Source organism: Lutjanus erythropterus, chromosome 2, assembly GCF_056507025.1.
Source record: "Lutjanus erythropterus isolate fLutEry1 chromosome 2, fLutEry1.hap2, whole genome shotgun sequence".
Lineage (NCBI taxonomy): Eukaryota > Metazoa > Chordata > Actinopteri > Lutjaniformes > Lutjanidae > Lutjanus > Lutjanus erythropterus.
The window spans coordinates 45,244,938-45,265,671 of NC_139318.1; the positions used below are offsets into that span (position 1 = coordinate 45,244,938).

Below are 20,734 nucleotides of genomic sequence, written 5' to 3' on the forward strand. Positions count from 1 at the left end.
GAACTGCTAATAAGTTTACCAAGTTAACTTTAAAGGTGATAATAAGTAAATGTTATGTTTATAGCTGTGTCCACTGCTCTGAAACGGCGAGTAGTTAATGCAGATTTAAAGATGTGACTAGATTTTTAAATCCCATCACTTATTGAATTAAACTGGAACACATCAAAATGTTATTGATGTACTCAGTGTACAGCTTGGCTCATAGGGGCGTAACAGATCATCGCTGGACTAAATGAAGTCATCAAAGTGTGTGTTTTACTGTCACTGTTAAAAAAGGTTGCAGTGAAAAGACGTAACAGATGGAGAATGTTGTTTTACTCTGCGACTCATCTCTGTGGCACCAGAGTCTAAATTAAAGGAAGAGTGACTGATTTCACTCACCTCCATCTGATGAAATTCTGACCATGAGCTCAGACATGATCAGTGGTGTAAAACTGGGAAACTGGACGCGCTTTTCTCGACAAAGATATAAGATAGTGGGGCAGATAATGCATAAATCAAAAAATATTTAAAGTGCTGAATTGGCTCCTACAATATTATTCAAAGTATATCATCATTATAGTGTATTTTTATATTATTGTTATTATTAATATTATTAGATTTACTATTACATTACCATGGCGATGAGTACAGACAGAGATCAAAGCCAAGTGCATTTTAAAAATAATCAAACCCTTATCCCATCTTTTTTTCTTCTTTGCTGATCCATAAAATGATCCGATCCATGACTCAAAACTCTGATATGATTTGAACTGTGAGTTTTGTAATCTGGCTGCACAATTAATTGCAATATTATAACAATTATAATGAAGGACTGCAGTGCTGCAGAAATGTCCTGGTCTAAAAATCTTGTTCTCCAGATGAATTAAACATGTAGTTTGGTACAGACCACAACAAATGTCACGTCATCATGATTTTAATAGAATTTAATGAATATGACAATATGACTTTTTTACCATATCGTCCAGCTCTATTGTAATAATCTTAAGGTAGCCATTTTAAGACACGGCGCCAAACTTTTCAGCGTGTGTGTGTGTGTGTGTGTGTGTGTGTGTGTGTGTGTGTGTGTGTGTGTGTGTGTGTGTGTGTGTGTGTGTGTATTATCAGCAAGTCGTCGTAGAGGCCATGGTAGATATGTGGGGAATAAGTCATGTAAGAGCGTACAAACACGGGTCTGATAGTTTCATATTCACGTAAATTAGGAAGTATTTATACAGCCCTGTGTTTTACTTTGTTTTTTTGTACTACCTGTATTCTCACTCCTAATTCTGCTGTAACATTTCAGTGATACATACAAGAAGTTTTCAATAAAACATCGACATAAATTAATGAAAAAGTGCAAAGGGCTTTTTGTCAGACGTTTTCAACAACAGCTTTTGCATTTTCACATTAAATCACAAATTCAACCTGTGTAATTAACTTGTTTCAGCAGGCTGTAGGTTGTATCACTGTTGTGATGAATCACTCACGGTAAAAAAACAGAAACAATAAATGAATTTAACTGAGTTTTAAATGTAGGCTGTTTTTGACAGTGCAGTGCAGCTGCAGTAAGACTGTAAAAATAGCAGCTGAAACCACTGTACAGGATGTACTGAGGCTAGTTTAGTTTTGAACAAGGTGTAATAGTTATCTATCAAATCTCTAATATCAGGAATCAGGCAGCAGTTTTTACCTGTCATCAGTGAGAAGAGTAGAAGAAAGCCCCACATTTTGTTGGTTTTTTGAAAGTTGAAATCTTTGTTGAGTATTGAGTCTCCTCTCTAGATGGTTTTGTCAGTTCCTCTTTCTATCTGTTGGTATGTCATTAACATCTGCACAGCCGAGTTTCCTGAAATTATGTTTTGGGTTACCTACAAATGACCCGCCTCCTTTCTTGTCTTCTCCCTTTATCTTTCGTTTCTTTCCACTGGGTTTTTGTACATGTATATCATATCAACTAACAGCCCCAACCGTTCACAACTTAACTGGTCATCATGGACAAAATTAACTGTTATACTGTTATAACTCCTTTTTGCATGCTGTTATAGCAATTCCATTTGAGTATCACTTTTGGAGTATGTGTTATTTATTGGTTATGATGGTTTAGTGAACTATGCACATGCCTGGTGTTAACCCTTGACCTTAAAGATGTCAGAAAGGTTAGTTACATGACTTGATTTGAGTAAAACCCAAGTAAATCTTTGTTGCTGCCATAAACAAAATTTTCACCTGTGTTGTTTATTAGTTATAAAGCTGTTGTGAACTCAAAGTTGTTGTCAGCTTCACCAAAAACCTAAAAGCCTAAAAAATTAAGCTCTACAGGTATAATCCAATATAAATGAAGGCAACCATTCACTTCATCTTGTAAAATCACAAAACACATGAAAGACCATCAGGTTTTATTTTTTTTAGGTGTCAACATTCATTCTGATGTATGTAAGATAAAAACACAATTGTTTAAAGGTGATTATACACTAATAAAAACAAACAAAAAAAATCCCTGTAAATCTTATTAACTTTAAAACTTAACTTTTTTCTTCCAGCCACTAACAGATGAATGTTCATTTTCACCAGCCACTCAATATTTGGTTGGTGGCTGTTGTTAATTTCCCATCATGCACTGCACCTTTAATTTTCAAATAATTTTCAGTTAACTGGTATTTGTTTTTTTTGGCCTGGAACTGGAAAGATTAAGGAATATATAATTGCTTTTACCCAGAAGAGTTAACATTGAAAAGGTTTTTGGTCTACAGATGGTACATACATGCAATTTATGAAAGCCTCTGTAAACCCAAATTAACCCTAATTTAGCATATCATGTACATAGTGCATAAAAAGTATAAATCACATTTTATCCAAATTTAAAATATTTTCACCAGAGTTTTTGTTTTTTGCTGCAAGCTGCTCTGTGAGTCTGAGCTGAGACCGTTTTATCACTCCTTTAACACACACAGTGATTTAGCCTGGTCACAATCAATATCAGCATCAGTGTACGGCCTAGATTTTCTTTGGTGTGAGTTGTGGAGGTTTGGAGATTTCAGCCGTAAAGATGTCTGCCTGCTCTCCAATACGATGTAACTAAATGGCACTTGTGGTGCTCAAAGCACCAAAAAGCAGTTTCATGGAGGAGCTATTTTCTTTCTGCTGGTTGCCAACTGTATAACTGTGCAGAAGGAAGCATGCAACTACTGGATGAAAGGCTACAGCTCAGCCAAGGAGGATACCATTAATATTATTATAACTATATTTATATCCTGTCCATGAGCATATTTCCATCTGCATGGTGATGCTGTTGTGTGGTTGTAGTTTGTTATAAAGTAAGTAGGTACTACATGAAAATGCTCAGACGGTTTACAAGTTATCCTGTCATTTTTGGGAAGAAACTTTGCTGTTGAGTTAAAGACATAAGAAATTCTGCCCAGTGATACTTTGTGTGTTCCGATCAACTACAACAGTACCATTATATCCCCCATAATAGTTTTGGATATTTGCAGGTGAATTCAACCCATCCTTCTGGGCATCCGCTCACTTCAGTTCAATCAGGAGAGACTAAGAGTAAAAGAAAATGGTTTATTGGCACGTGCATGAGATATGAAACATGAAGTGTTTGGCGGTTAGACCCCATTGAGGTGAAACAATAAGCACATATATAAATGGGGGTGATGAAGCTGTGATGAAGAGAACCCCCCCGGGGTCTGGACACTGGTGGTGGTGGTGATGATGAGGTGCAAAGCAGAGACTGGTGAGGTGAAGTGGCTCTGGACTCCTGCTGCCTGGACCTGAAGACTGGAGGAGAGGGCGTCAGGGAGGATCGAGGTGAACATCTTCTGCTACCTGGGTCCAATGACTGGAGGAGAGAGGGGTGGAGGAGGATCACGCGACTGACTGAATGATGATGGAGCAAAGATAGAGGCGATTTAAAGTCTGGCAGCAGCAAATTGACTGGCTACCGCAACCGTGGCAACATCTGATTGGATAGTAAAGACGAAGGTGAACGCCCACAAACAGCTGATTAGAGGGAATAGGAGGAGAGAGGCGGAGTAAAGGAAAGTTGTGAATGAAGGCAGCGTAATAGAAGGTCTTCCTGATTGAACATAACGCTGAGCTTCAGATGAAGTCTCACAACCTGCAGATCAGATAAAGACAAAAGTTCACATCATGTCAGACATGAAATGATAAGACAGACTGCAGTGGTCTGAATCTGTTCTCTATCAGTACAACACAGACTGTTTCTAGTATCTGTTATCTGTCAGTGAGTCACGCATTGAATCTATCAGTGGATCTCAGATCGATATTTATTGGCAGAAAGGCACAGACAGGAAACAGTCGTGTGACGGTTAAGAGGAAAACCCACCATTTTGCGAAGTTTTCTTTCTAATTTTTGGCCCAGGATAAAGAATCAAATTAAAATCAAAATAAATCATCTCAAAATGCAATCAAGATACAGTTTGAGAAGAATGATCATAGAGACCTGACAACTGGTGCTGTAATTTAGGAAATTGTTTATTTTGGATGGTTCTGTAATACTTTCCTTCTAAAATAAGATTAATATTATTTTCCTAAATTAAGTTAAGAAACATGTTTCTGTAATACTAAAAATCTTAAATGTCATCCTAAAGATATGAGAATTTCAGACTTAGGAAGTGTACGTTGAGATTGATGCATTTTTAAATATATATTCAAATAAGCATGTAGTCGACTGTTTTTGTCGGTTGAGTTGTGAATCTTGTGCTACGAGTGAGCTACAGTAGAGAACTGTACTTCAACACTGTCAGAAACTACTCATTACTTATTTATGTCATGTCATCATCAGAAGCCCATCATAAGAATCTTCATCAGAGAATTATTTATATTTCATCTATCTTCATATGTGCAATACTGGCCTAACAATATGTGCAATAATTTCTACGGTTTACTTTTTGCAGTAATAACAATTCAATAGTGCAATAAACAAACTACACTGAAATCACCACTACACTTATTTATTTATACTGTGCATTTAAATCAACATATACTCTTATTACAATAAGGGTATCCTATCACACTTCAGCATACTGTTGTTTTATACTAGTATTTGTACCACTGCTGTATATATTGTTGTAAGTTTTTGTTGATTACATATTTTATACCTCTTATTTCTATTTCTTTCTATTGTTGTATGTAGTTTAATGTATAATGCACATATTTTTATTTTCTTAAAAATCTTATCTCCACATAAGGTTTCTATCTTTCTGTATTTCTATTCTTATATATACACATATACTTCTGTTCTATTCTATTCTTGATTGGGTGAAACTTTAACACTAACAGTTTCCCGTGGGGATCAATAAAGTATTTCTGATTCAGATACAGATTCTGTGGGCTGTAGTATTCTGAACACATTTGAACACATTTCAATAACTTACAGCACTATCTGATTGGTTAGAAGTCACGTGTAACAGCCAATCAACAGGCACACTGTGTCACAGACAGGAAGACGGACAGCTGCACTGCTGAGCAGAGACGAGCTGTAGAAGTGAAGACAGCAGATACCTCCAAAGTTTCACCACATATCACAATCTTATGATCTGTTTCTATGACGACAGCATAGTTACACCAGTTACGCCCAAAGTCATGCTCGAGGTGATGTGACTAAAACTATTTAAACTATCCAAACACTGATTTAAACTGTCCAAACACTGAGCTGTAAGAAAACAGCAACATCAGAAATGATTGACCTGACCTGACCATACATTTGATAAATGTTATGACTTCTGACCTCGTTGCTACCGTGGTTTGTTGATTGTTGAGTAGAGAGGATCGTGTGAAGATCTGGACGGTTCATTGACAGTATAGTAGGTTGGACTTTGGCTGTTCTTCACAGTGGAGTATTCGCAGGCAGAGGAGCTGGGTCTGAGGATCAGTGCCTCACCACCAGCTTTGTCAGAGCTCTTTTGAAACTTGACGGCAGAGTAATGCAGCGAGGCAGAGTCTGACCTCTGGACGTGCTCCTGTATCTCCTCGTAGACATAATCCTTCCAGGGAAGAATGAAAAATACAGTCTGAACAAATCATATACAATCTTAACTTTAAGCGCTATCCATACAAATTGTGCTCAGTTGTTCTGTGTAGATTAAAAAGGAGGGCTGGTAACAGTTCAAGCTCATGAACGGACTGATACCTGCAGTCTGTGACCCAACTTCAGACTTGAAAGCTGTAAGTTTTTGCCATGTTTTATCACAAATTTGATATTAAATCAAAATGAGCTTTAATAATCATATCATCGATCTGTCAAAAGAAAGAATATGTGATTGTCCCAGTATTTTTTTTTTTCCTCTGCGCTTCCCCCTACTTTCTGGTTTTGTGACCGCAGTGAAACTGTTTGAGAGGATAAACGCCAACAAATATGGAAAAATGTTGGAAATCTGTCTTTTTCAATACATTTTTAATTTCGCTCTGAAGTTCAATATGTTTCTCTCACAAACTCTGTTCAGCATCTTCCATCAGCTGTAACCAGTGAGTCTGTGACAAGGCGCCACTAGCTTAAAATTACATGTAAAGTTTGCCCATGCAGTCTTTTCTTCTTCAGCAGATACCTGATTTACAACAAACAGTTTTTAAAAAGCAGTTTAGTGTTTGTATATATGGTATTTTGGTCGTTTGGGAAATCTCACAAGCTTTAAAAAGCATTATCATTAGATCAAGTTGGCTGCTGATTCAACAGGGACTACAAATCATCTCTGTTTCAAGGTTGCTAGATTGCAATAACAAAAAGTTTTTTATTTTGAAGGTAAATTACCCCACAATATGAATAAATCTTGATTGTATCTTTTAGTTTTCTGTATCCTGTTGTATAATCATTTTACACTTGAGGATGAGCTTCATGTCATTATTAGCATCACTGTCATGCTAATAATTATGTGAGAACACACTCTCTGTAAATACAACAGAAGATAAATTGTATTATTAATATTGTATTCATAATAAATGTCCCAAAACATTTCCATATATCATATAGCTGCATATTTCCTTTTGTAGCTGCACAGTCGGTTCATGATAGTTTTATCATGTGATAACAGTGTAGTAGTATAAAAGTATGACTGTTTTGTTTATTAGGCATCCTCTAGAAAACACAGAAGACATGTGTTTGCCAGTTGGGTGTCAGGAGTTGTAATGGATCTGAATCTAAACCTGAACTGAACCACTGTGAGTAGAATATTTAACCTATAACAGGATCAACACATGCTGTGAAAAAGGACATAAAGTTGCATCACTGTTGGCCAATATTGACAGTTTACATCTATGAAGCAAGAGTCTCACGATTCTTCTGTGTATTTGCAACCCAAATATTTCAATATATGGCATCAATCAAGTATGAGTAATCTATTTCTCAATTTTCCCAGCAACATGAATTCTACCCATGCAGTATCATCACACACAGATGCACATTCATATACCAACCTCTCTGATCTGCTGTGCTGTCGTTGCATTTCTTGTGTTTTTTGAATGTGCAAATCCTGGTAGAAAGAAATGCAGAGTTGTATGTGTTAATGGTTTTGTGTTTTCCAGTTTGGTTTAACTGAACAGGATTAAAATTCCACCGTGATGAAATGAAGAAATAAAAGCTAGAAAAAAATATATATCTTCCAGAATTTATGTCTAGTCACTAACATCACTCAGCACGTCTGCTTTGACTTTTTTAGACATCACTTCTGCACAGGATGGAGAAGTTGTGGATGTGGTTGTGTGTTTACGTGTTTCCTGTTAACAAACTTGTAAGATGTAGGCTAATAAAACTTACGTTTGTAGATAAGGATGAAAATGAGCGCAAGCAGCAGCAGCAGCAGCAGCACAGCCACACACACGATCACAATAATGACAACCTGAGGGCCTCCTGCAAGATAAACAACACAACAACAACAAGAAAACATTCAGAATTGTTTAAAACACAGTCAACACATGCCATTATCACCCAGAAATGTCTATATGTGTGTTCAGTAGTTTAAGAAATTGAATTCTACAAATAATTTTTAAATGGTCATCAGCAGCCTGAAGACTGAAGATTTCAAACATGCGCTCTTACCATCACTTTCAGCTGATGTTGAAGTAGGAACTGTTGAAGAAACAGGAGATGTGGCTGGTGGCGGCACTGAAAGGAAACAAATTTGAGCTGCTGTACAGTAAAGCATTTATAAATTAACAACATCTCATCAAAGGCAAAATGTGATCATTTTCTCTTATTTTTTTTCTTAAAAAAATCCACCTATATCAAAAATATTTTTAAAATTCTTATTTGTAACTGGTTCTTAATACAGAAACAAAAACCTCCTTAAATGCCATCTAATAACATTTTTAAAACAATGAAAATAGACCACATCTAAAGCAACAACAAGGAACTTTCATATTTTGTTGATTTTAGCTCCTGCGGACAAAATCAGTAGTGTTTCCCCGTAACAACCACCAAATATAATGTCAAAAATAAAATCATCTAAATAAAAATCTTCTCCTGCTTCATTTTAATTAGCAAACATACAACTCACTGTAACTGTGCCTGGAAAATGTAAACACAGGTTTGTTTCATTTGACTTCAAGGAGAATCCGTCTCAGTGGCCGCCATTAAAAACAATTATACAAAAATAAACTAATCTTCTCACGGATGGTCTTATTAACTAATGGAGGTCATATGGAGAGATCAGTATTAAATTAAGACTGTTTTATAACCAGTTAAAAAGTCCCTGCAGGGGCTTTAAAGGAAAAGTTTGAGACTGGAAGGAAACTCTTCACAGCCAGTATGGGTCACAATTATAGAGATAAATAACACTTTTACAGTGATGCATATCAGAGACTGTGAATGTTGTTTTAAGACTTAAAACTGTCAGTCTCTCCTTTAAGAGTGAATTATAACATAAAATGGAACACTTACTTGAAAATAGTGAAAAGGTGAAGGAGAAGTGTCTACCAGACTACATTAACATATTGCTCAGTGTAATTGTTATAAACATGCAGCATCCAAAACTAACACCTGCCAAGTTCCAAATGTGGGTAGATTTTTCATTTGGCGTGTTGATTTTGGAAGCCACCCGACACCTTGGCAGGTAGGGTTGGGTACCAAACCTGGTACTTGAAATGGCACTGACCGAATCTTGTTGGCACTACAGATCAGGTCCTGGTTGCCTAGTATTTTAGAAAAGTTAGCCAACACTCAGCTGCATCTGAAAGTCCTCACCAATATATTTAGTCGACACAACAGAGTGTGAGTTTTATTAGTATATCTGAAACCATACTATGAAATCAATATTTGTAAATTGCAGACTGTCAGTGTGAAAATATTTCAGTATGAAGCACAGCGGTGCTAATGACCACAATAAAACAGCAGGAAGGACATCCTGTGTGTTTCCTCTGCTACATGAAGAGTGTTGCCCTGGAGACTGACTGACAGTTTGAAATGAGACAGGGGTTTTATTTTGTGAGGTGTGTAACATGCTCTAAAAAATAACAAAATAATAATAAAAATTAAAGGCAATGTTTTCTTTTAATAAAATATATACTTTTTTGTTATTACAGAGAGAGTAAATTCCTGGAAAAAATAATTATTCGGTACTGGTACCAAATTCCAGGTAATGGTACCTTGTTGGTTCAAATGTCCCACCCTGGTTATTATGTATGTACAATATGTAACACAAAAAGCCTGTATATACATATATATATATGTATGCATTGTATAGTTTTGCTGATTTGTTCGGCTCTGGAATAGAAATTACACAGCTGTAGGGATGCAAATAGCTTTTTGCAACTTTACGTTTTCTTTGCTCCTGATTTAGTTTAAACACCTGATGTTTTAAATAGTGACGAATAAAGTTTTGGTTAAGTTTGTAGATATGTTTTTTGTTTATGGGTACATGTTGTATTAAACTTCACTCCCTTCATCATCAGACATGTTTGTCTCACCTCCTCCCACCATAAACATCAAACCACTTCCTGTTACTGCATCTCTCCTCTGTAACGCTTTTAATGGTTTAGAATCCCATTTTGTTTTTCACATACAGTATGAATGGGCTCATTTCTTCTACTGCTACTTGTCACACTGGATGAGTTTTGTTACCTGAAACTCAACAGATCAAAAACACTGTTTATTAAAGTAATTTAATAAGATAAGCAGCATTAATTAAAATGACTGTATATTTCTTTTCATGCCTGCTATCAGTCAGTTACCCTCCTCCAGTCTGGACCAGGGTTAGATAAAATGATAAAATCTGCATAACAGAATAACACGACTCACCAACAGTCATCACGAGTCTGTGGAAGAATGGGTTGCTGCGTTTTTTGTCAGTGCTTTCTGCTCCACACCAGTATGTCCCAGTGTCCTCTGTTGTAACTTCTCTCACAGTGATGGTGATGTTTGTCTTCTCTTTATTGTCCTCCATCGAAAACTTCCCAGTGGTCATGTCGAGCTGTGCGGTGCTTACTAGACGTTGACATATAGATGGATCTTCTCCCTTACAGATGAATTTCTTTATTGGAACACGTTTTGGATATTTACACCAGTATGTAAACGTCTGTCCAACAGTTGGAGACCTTGTGAAGTCACGTGAAATATCTGTAGACAGACAGACAACATCCTACAACATCCTATCGATGACTGTTTCAGATACACCTTAATTAAAAATGTGACTAAATCAAACATAAAAGTGTGTTACCCACCTTTAACCTCCAGTTGTATTTTTCTGAGTGCAGTTTGGTAACTTTCATCATTTGATTTCACTCCACACCAGTAGACTCCAGCATGATGTGAGAACACATTACTGATGGACATGCTGAAGCTGCTGCTGTTGTCTGTGAGATTGAATGTCATGTTTGACTTTGGAGAAGATAAAATATCCTCACAGATTGATGTTTTATTTTCTTTGCAGAAAAACATGATATCATACTCAGATTTCTTTCCTGGATGATCACATGTGATGGTGGTTTTAGCTGTTTTGTATGCAGTTTGATTAAACTGTCCCTGGCAGCCGTCTCTCTCTGCAAATGAAAAAGTAAAAGGAAAACATGTAAACTCTTAAGTAAGTGAATAAACTTAATATATATATATATATAAATATATATATATATATATATATATACATATATACATATATGTATATATATATTTTCTAAATAAAACTAGTAAAAAGAACATCACAAAATCATTTGGATAGAAATTATAAAAAAGGTTGTGGAAATACCAGTCTGTAAAAATGAGGTTTTGTGACACTGACTCAGTTCATCAAAGTGTATTACTAATTCTGTTGTATAGATGGAAATGTATGTCATCTCACTTACATACAGTACAGTCTGATTTATTTACCTAATATATCAGTTAATTTTGTAATTTCTTCTTTATGATGGATTGGTTTCTGATCATTTGTTTAGCTCAAGACGTAAAGGGCTCTGTCTTCTTCCCAGCGCACAACATGTGTTGAAACATTGCTACCTTGAGGCAGCGGAACATGACTGAACCTTTGACAAACTAAAACCTGATCTAAAGTCAGTGGCTCAGTGTTTTCCTGCTATTTAAAAGATGCATTATTCATAAGATGTGTCTACACAGGCAGGTTCACGTCACACACTCTGCTTCAAAGGCACAGCAGTTAATCCAGAGGTCATAAAAATTAAAATTCTAATAAAAAGCAAACGGTTGCAGGTGGATGAAATAGGATGAAGCACTGAATGAACGGCATGTCAGGACTTTAGGAGACTTGGATTACGCCACACGAGGAGTATGGAGGCATTTTATATGTTTTTCCAGTCGTTTGAAAACTGGTCACCATTCACTTCCATTGTTTGGGAGATTCTGAAGCGCTGTTTTCGACCCACAGTCAACATGAGGATGAGTAGATAATGACTGAATTTAAAATTTTGGATGAACTGTTCCTTTAATCATAATGTTAATTGTTATGACCTGGTTTTTGGTTTATGAACTTTAAACCATGTGCTATAGATTGTCTAAATAGGGCCTAATAACTTAACTTAACTTAACTTAACTTAACTTAACTTAACTTAACTTAACTTAACTTAACTTAACTTAACTAGAGAATGTGAACTTTAAGCTTTTAGCTCTTGGAAAGAACATCACTATTTTTGTACTAATGGCTCCAAACGTTAAAAATCTGATATCTGAGGTCTTTTAGGATTAAATCATAAACAATCCATGGTTTCATGTGCCTCAAAAACAATTTTTGTGATGTTTATTTATTTCATTTATTTTCTTACTGAACAATTTTGATTAGGTTTTAATTTGAATTGATTAAAAACACATTAAAAGTGAGTCTCTTACCATTTACCAAATGTAGTTCCTCTGTGTCAAGGAGGGTTTTAGGGTCTTGGTAAAATTTACACCTGTACTGCCCGAAGTCCCTACGTTGAAGTTGTTTAATGACCAGCTTGAGTTTTTTATTTTTTGTATCATGGTACAGAGAAATGTTGCCTTTGGTTTCCCACACATCCTTCTTAGTACTTTTTTGGGGTGTTTGTTTTGGATTAACTACAACAATACTGTCACATCTCCCTGGACATTTGCAGGTGAATTCAACCCATCCTCCTGGACATCCGCTCACTTCAGATGAAGTCTCACAACCTGCAGATTAGATAAAGACAAAAGTTCACATCATGTCAGACACTGAAACAATCCCAGAGTTACTGGATTAGTCTAAAAGAGTAATGAATTTTGTATTTTAATATATCTGACAGTATTTTTTATCAGTGTTTTTTACAGTATTTCACAGTATAATTGTGTTTCTTTAAATGATGTGTTTTAAAACCATTTTATGTTTATGTTGTTGTATTACAATAATGCTGCAGAAAACCACTCATCTGCTGTTTTATATCTGTGGCTGTCTGGACCAATCGAGGTCGATTAGCTATAAACAATTTGTCAAATTAGATATCAATATTTTTATCTGAAAAGTGTTGCTCATAGTCTTGAGCCAACCAACAGAACTGTGAGTTTTGTAATCTGGCTGCACAATTAATTGCAATATTATAACAATTATAATGAAGGACTGCAGTGCTGCAGAAATGTCCTGGTCTAAAAATCTTGTTCTCCAGATGAATTAAACATGTTTGTTTGGTACAGACCACAACAAATGTCACATCATCATGATTTTAATAGAATTTAATGAATATGACAATATGACTTTTTTACCATATCGTCCAGCTCTATTGTAATAATCTTAAGGTAGCCATTTTAAGACACAGTGCCAAACTTTTCAGCGTGTGTGTGTGTGTGTGTGTGTGTGTGTGTGTGTGTGTGTGGGCCACAACATCTATGAACATTTCATTATTATCAGCAAGTCGTCATAGAGGCCATGGTAGATATGTGGGGAATAAGTTATGTAAGAGCGTACAAACACGGGTCTGATAGTTTCATATTCACGTAAATTAGGAAGTATTTATACAGCCCTGTGTTTTACTTTGTTTTTTTGTACTACCTGTATTCTCACTCCTAATTCTGCTGTAACATTTCAGTGATACATCAATAAAACATCAACATAAATTAATGAAAAAGTGCAAAGGGCTTTTTGTCAGAAGTTTTCAACAACAGCTTTTGCATTTTCACATTAAATCACAAATTCAACCTGTGTAATTAACCTTGTTTCAGCAGGCTGTAGGTTGTATCACTGTTGTGATGAAACACTCACGGTAAAAAAACAGAAACAATAAATGAATTCAGTTGAGTTTTAAATGTAGGCTGTTTTTGACAGTGCAGTGCAGCTGCAGTAAGACTGTAAAAATAGCAGCTGAAACCACTGTACAGGATGTACTGAGGCTAGTTTAGTTTTGAACAAGGTGTAATAGTTATCTATCAAATCTCTAATATCAGGAATCAGGCAGCAGTTTTTACCTGTCATCAGTGAGAGGAGTAGAAGAAAGCTCCGCATTTTGTTGGTTTTGAATGTTGAAATCCTCAGAGTATTGATTCTCCTCTCTAGATGGTTTTGTCAGTTCCTCTTTCTATCTGTTGGTATGACATTAACATCTGCACAGCCGAGTTTCCTGAAATTATGTTTTGGGTTACCTACAAATGACCCGCCTCCTTTCTTGTCTTCTCCCTTTATCTTTCGTTCCTTTTCACTGGGTTTTTGTACATGTATATCATATCAACTAACAGCCCCAACCGTTCACAACTTAACTGGTCATCATGGGCAAAATTAACTGTTATACTTGGTTATAACTTCTTTTTGCATGCTGTTATAGCAATTCCATTTGAGCATCACTTTTGGTTATGATGGTTTAGTGAACTATGCACAGGCCTGGTGTTAACCCGTGACCTTAAAGATGTCAGAAAGGTTAGTTACATGACTTGATTTGAGTAAAACCCAAGTAAACAATCAATATCAATCAATATCAGATATAGTTTAGAACATATTCCCCACTTTACTTTGCTTGTGGCCAGTCTTTCCCTTCCTTTCCTTTTTTAAAACATTTTTTAGGTGGTCTTTTGTTTCGGTGGCTGAAATACATTTTGCTGCTGCCTGCATCTTCACACGCAGCAGGACGTTACTGAGCTCCTGTGTTGGGAGTCCTGAGGCAGCTGTCAATCAAACATGAGCTGACACACAGTCAGAGATATAATCATTCATTCATTTTCTGCAAAATGAGCTGTTTTTGAACCAGGTTTCCTAATAGTTATGAACATTTATCTACAGTCAGATCTTTAGGATGGTTAATGAGAATCCAAAACTTTGGCATCTTATCTGCATTAAAGCCACGTTTCCAGAGGCTTTAAAGTTTCTGCCTTTCTTATACTTTCTTCTATAGCGAGTGTGTGTTCCTGTTGTGTTCTTTGCTCCTGATTTAGTCTTAATCTGTTTGCTCTTCTTACGTGTTCACACTACTTAATATTTTTATTATTACAGAATATCCTGTTATTAGAATGATTTAATTTTTGAATATTACCACTCATCCTTTTCTTCTAGAAATTAGTTTCACAATTTGTTTTGCCAATCATGTTTTGTAAGAACATGCAATTGTTGTCCGCGTTATGTTTCATGGCAGCTTTTTTTCAGTACAGGATGTGGAGCATTCATTAGCTGTGAGAAGGTGGGTGTACAAAATGTGCCGTCTGCTCTGTAGATCACAGTTCATGTCTTCGTTTCAGTTTGTGGTCACATTTAGGCAGCAAAATCATTTTGGCTGAGTTAAGGCAAAGCACATCATTTAAATGATTGATAAAGTAAATACATCATGTGTTGTGCTTCAAGTTAGTGTTTTTCAATATTTAACCAAGATTGTGATCTTTTTTGTCAGTATATGAAACAAAACACTTATTAGTGAATATTTTTACTGATGTTTATTAGAAACGCTTTGTGACATGGCAGATACATTCATAATAATTTGTCATTATGTTGACAGAAGCGTAAACCCAGCGGCGCCGGCTTTGGTTGGGAAGAGTAGAGAGGTCTGTTTGATTGGCAGAGGATGGATGTCTCTTGCAAAGCACTTTGTAAATTTGTGGAATATAAACAGACACAATTTGTAATAATAATATAGCAATAATAAGTTGAAGGTGACCACTCAATATAAAGTTAAATCTTGTTTAAAATCACTGTAAAAAAAAACATTTTTGGTAAATCAAATACAATGTAGAAATAGATCAAAATGAAAAAAGTGACAATATTTACAAATATATGAACAAATCTTAGTTTAAAAAAAGGAAGGGTTTTAGAAAGATTTATCTTTGATAATGAAGCAACTACATGTTGCATAACACGCTGTGCGTGATATACTAACTGATGGTGTGGGGAGATATTATGCATCAAGGCTGAAAAGAAAAAGGCAAAACCAGCAGATGTAAATGTGCAAATTGGTGAAGCAATGGCTTTGGTTAATACTTAAATCTAAAAATAAATAAATTAAAATAAATTTAATTCATGATATTCTTGTAGCAGTTAAACTGATACATAAAGACGGGACCATCTGTGGCACAGCTGTGTAAATAATTTGTGTAAAGGAAACTTACATTTTTGCCAAGAGCTTATAAGTGAGAATAAGCATTTAGAAAACTAAGATCCACACTTTGCCATCCAGTCTGTTATTCACATCAACTAGTTATCTAAACCCATATTTACAGTATTATTCATGAAACAATATCTCTAATGTTGCCCATCATCCAGATCAGTTAAGCCAGGACTGACATTTATATGTTACTTCAGGCCCTTTAGCACCTTATCATGATACTATAATACAGCAATAAACAAAAACAACAACAGCAAAAACAAAGTTGGTGAATAAAACAGTCTATTTCTTACATATTATCAGTCACATTTGTGTGCAATCCAATCCAATAATGCTTTTAACTATTTTACCATCTATAACTATCATATGATTATTATGAATATAAAACATTAGAGCTACAACATAACTATCATATTAATCATTTCACTGAATATTGTTCAGAGTTATTGATTTAATCCAGTGGTCTTTTTTTGAGCTGATGTTGAAGAGCTGGTAACTTGGTAACTCACCCCGTGACTAAACCTTGAATCAAACCAAGGGAACAATGAATGAATGAATCCTCTGATAACTAAAGTCTGTTCCTGGTTGAAAAAAAAATATCCAGTCAAAAATGAATGACGTGTAAACTGTCAGGACTTTCCTCAGAGCTGCTTTGGCATGTTGACAGTAGAATAGAAAGGATTGACAGTTGAGTAGGTGGGGTGTTGGTTGTTGTCTCTCGCAGTAGGATGTGTTTTAGCGCCGACTACAGCAGACCTGTGCTGAAAATTGATGTAGGAGGTGTGATGTGGGGCAGGAAAGGGGTATGTGGGAACGTTGGCTGTGGCATAAATGGTTTTCATTGCAGTTCCTGGCTGTGGCTTCGGGGGGAGCTCCTGTATCTCCTCATAGGCACCGTCCTAGCAGAGCAGAATGAAAAACACAGGATTAATATTCAGTCCTGACAAAAAGCACCGACCACACTGATGATAAAAGGCTGTGATCATCACCTGGTTTGGCCCCAAACTAATAATTGTTCTTTAATACCCTCAGCTGTCCCACAGTGCAGTGTGTGACATCATCATCTGTCAGATACTCAGTCAGAACACCATTTAAGTTAAGACAAAAATATATAAACAACTGATAAATGAATTTCCATGGAATTTTATACAGACATCCGTGATTCCCAGGTGATAAATCCTAGACTTCCCCTAAAATCCCCCGACTTTTCCTCTGGCGCCACCAGCTGGACATTTATGTTGGGTTAGACCGGGGGTCTGCAACCTGTGGCTCTTTAGCCCGTCACCAGTTGCTCCCCGTGACTTTTAATTTATCGTTGTTGTAGGTCTATGAAAAAGATGAGACAACTCAAAATTTCAGGGCGACAAACTGCAATAGATTTTTGAGTTCTGAACCCAAATCAAATGAAAAAGTTTTACCCACCACTAACTACTAATCTTTTGTTGAGATTGTTTCCTTTTCTTCTCTGGCTAAACTGAAATCTTTGAGTTTTTCTTCCTTTTTTCTTGCTTTTTGGAACAGAAAATCACTTAAATAAACTTAACTTAAATTCTCTGCAGTGCATCATGGAAAAATATGCAAGCGAAGGCCGTCAGTCTGTCAGCTGCACATGGAAATGTCACAGCCAGAATCCCAGTAATCGAACTACTAATATTAGATTTACCAATAATAATAATTACAATAAAAATAATGATAATTAACCACAAACATCAAGAAAAAAACTGCTGGTATGTCTAAAGTATCTGTCACAGATACTATATATCAGACACGGGTGGCTTTTATGTTGATGTTCATTACAGGTTTATTGCCACTATGAGCATTTACACACACACACACACACACACACACACACACACACACACACACACACACACACACACACACACACACACACACACACACACACACAAACACACACACACACACACACACACACTCAGGACAGCCATTTACACAAATATATACACTTACCTCTTTGTTCTGTACTTCCTTGTCGGTAGTTTTTGTACGATCAAATCCTAGCAGAGAAAAATGTGAAAATGGAAGAGAGAGAGGAGAGAAAAAGAAATTTACACGCAGAAGGAAAGAAACATTTTTCAGCATTTTATGGATTTTATGAACTAATGCATTAATGAAGAAAAAGATCCACAGATAACATTTGTAAGTCCAGCCCTGACGGCTTGCCACCCCCACTTACTGTCAGCGTGAGGAAAGTGTGTCTCCTCGTATGTGTGTGAACTTGTGTGTTTCATGTTGTGCAAACTGAAGAAATCTCTTACCTTTGCAGACGAGAACCACAATTAGCACAAGCACCAGCACAGTTACACAGACGACCGCAGCAATGATGACAGGCAACAGAAAGCCTGCAACAAACAAAACCCCAAAACAAAATGATGAACAGACTTATTTAAACCACCAGCAATGAACTTTCTGCTTTTACTGCAGTAGGTTTCTCACCATTACTGTCAGCTGATTCACTCACATCGGTTGAAGAAACGAAGGTTGTAGGATGTGGTTGTTCTGATGGTAATGAGATAATAGAGGTGGTACAGATTAAAGAAATACAGGAACCCCCTCCCTAAAATGAACTATTTTAGTTTTGGAGCCATCAGTTTGTATTTTCAAATGAGGATGTTTCTGTTTTTTTTCTGCTGTCTTAATATCTCTTTGGATGAAATGTGTTACCTGAGACTACACATATAGAAAAACACAAATGATTCTCATCTCAAAATGTTCTCACTCCCAACTCGTCAAATACAGCAGCTCGGTCAGTGGCGATGACGATAATAGGGCATCATGTGACCACGGTATTGCGGTAATGCGGTTTTTGTCACAGCGCTAGCTCCAGGTTTTGTTTTTAATCCAGATGCTTATTAAACAAAGTTCAGAGCATGATACAGACAGTTTAGATATCAACTTCTAATTTGTTCAACTGTTTCAACCCACAGAGAAGCGTAGAAACAGGCAGGAAAATACATCACACCCCAGATTAACCCTCCGCTGGGCCGTGATGCAGTACTTCAGATTGCATCCAAAGAACAAAATAATGAGAAGACTCACCAACAGTCATCGTAAGTCTGTTGAAGAATAGGTTGCTGCGTCTTTTGTCAGTGCTTCTGTCTCCACACCAGTATGTCCCAGTGTCATCTAAAGTTATGTCTTTCACTGTGATGGTCATGTTCCCAGCCTTTTTGTCTTTAATGGAAAACTTCCCCGTGTCCCCCTTCAGTGAAGTGCTTACTAGACTTTTACATATAGATGGATCTTCTCCCTTACAGACGAATTTAGTTACTGAAGTACTCTTTGGATATTCACATGAGTACATAAAAGTCTGTCCAACAGTTGGAAACCTCATCAAGTCAGTAATATCTGTAGAGCGACAGACAGACACAGGATGGCCTATCAGTGACTGCATTTGACGACATATTTCAGATACACCTTAATTATATATGTGAGTAAATCAAACATAAAAGTGTCACACGTGCGTTACTCACTTTCAACCTCCAGTCGTATTTTTCGGAGTGCGGTTCTGTAGCTTCCATCTTTTGATTTCACTCCACACCAGTAGACACCAGCATCCTCTGAGGACACCTCACTGATGGACATGCTGAAGCTGCTGTTGGTTTCTGTGAGACTGAATGTCCCGTTCGACTCTGGAGAGGATTCTGTTGATGAAATGTCCTCACAGATGGAATGTGTCTTCTCTTTGCAGAAAAACCTGACACTGGACTTGTATTCATTTTCTGGATAATCACATGTGATGGTGGTTCTGGCTGTTCTGTAGGCAGTTTGAAGAAATGGTCCCCGGCAGTTGTGTCTCTTTAAAACTACAATGGAAACAGAAAAAATGCCAAATCAATTCATGATATCTACTAATCATGACTTGTAATGTGTGCTTTATGGCAAATTGATTAACATTCGTCTCACTTGATTTGCTGTTTTATCAAAATCCTATCAAATTGTTTTCACCAAGTAGTGGTTTGTGTTGTTGGGTGGGATAGATGTATATAATATTAAACTAAAACTCATAGTCATATTTCTGAAATGTCTTTCATTGAACACTAGGCTCGGGTGGTATCAAGGTATTACAGTATACCAAGGTATTTAGAAACCTCAAAGGCCTGATTAAACACCGTAATTATGAACAAAGTTTTGTTTTTTATTGAGGTAAAATAAAAATATAAAATGCAATTAATACTGCTTAATTTATTCATACGGAACTTAGCCAACAGGAAATGTATTTGGAGGTAGAAAAGAAATAATCAGCTTTTCATTCCTGCTCTACAGCCAAGGTCTCCTTGCTAATTAATTAAATATGACTTGATATGCAATCAGGAATATGTTGCCACATAAAACTATTATTTTGACATGACTTCTTCCAACTATAAAAGCAGTTTATTAGCCATAAGATACATCTGTAAATCGTCTCTGTTCAGACAGATGAAATGTTGGTATCTGCAGCAACAAGTGTAATCAGGTCCTTTAACAAGAATCTGTGGAATAAGGCTGTTTATTTCCTGTTTTCATTAATCTATGGACCATAAGTATTTAAACCCAGAAAGACTCGTCTAAGAAGCTTAATCTCCTACAGTTGTTGCTTTTTTAAATATGCTGGGAGGAGGGCTTTTAGAAGAATTTAGTTGGTAGGACAAGAGAGAGAATAAAAAAAGATGTAACATTTCTTACCTTTGACTTTATGTGTCTTGCCTTCATCTTCCTCTGATGATTCTTTTATTTCGTTAAATTTACAATTGTAATCTCCAAAGTCCTCCTCTCTAAGTTG

The 20,734-nt window shown here is 36.3% G+C and overlaps 2 protein-coding genes across 2 annotated transcripts; both read right to left on the reverse strand.

Annotated features, from left to right (window-relative positions):
• Positions 1-5,737: 5,737 nt before the first annotated feature.
• On the reverse strand, positions 5,738-13,970 carry LOC146332275 (uncharacterized). The gene is made up of 8 exons (XM_084743553.1): positions 13,838-13,970; positions 12,279-12,571; positions 10,660-10,975; positions 10,238-10,555; positions 8,042-8,107; positions 7,760-7,852; positions 7,420-7,475; positions 5,738-5,993 (listed from the first exon to the last, which is right to left on the reverse strand). The coding sequence occupies exons 1-8, from the start codon at positions 13,872-13,874 to the stop codon at positions 5,745-5,747; spliced, it is 1,428 nt and encodes a 475-aa protein (XP_084599679.1). The 5' UTR covers positions 13,875-13,970; the 3' UTR covers positions 5,738-5,744.
• Positions 13,971-15,280: 1,310 nt separating this feature from the next.
• LOC146332276 (uncharacterized) lies at positions 15,281-19,695 on the reverse strand. The gene is made up of 6 exons (XM_084741106.1): positions 19,446-19,695; positions 19,012-19,320; positions 18,409-18,471; positions 18,231-18,314; positions 17,923-17,969; positions 15,281-16,850 (listed from the first exon to the last, which is right to left on the reverse strand). Exons 1-6 carry the CDS (start codon positions 19,555-19,557, stop codon positions 16,593-16,595), a joined length of 873 nt encoding a protein of 290 aa, XP_084597232.1. The 5' UTR covers positions 19,558-19,695; the 3' UTR covers positions 15,281-16,592.
• Between the last annotated feature and the right edge of the window lie 1,039 nt (positions 19,696-20,734).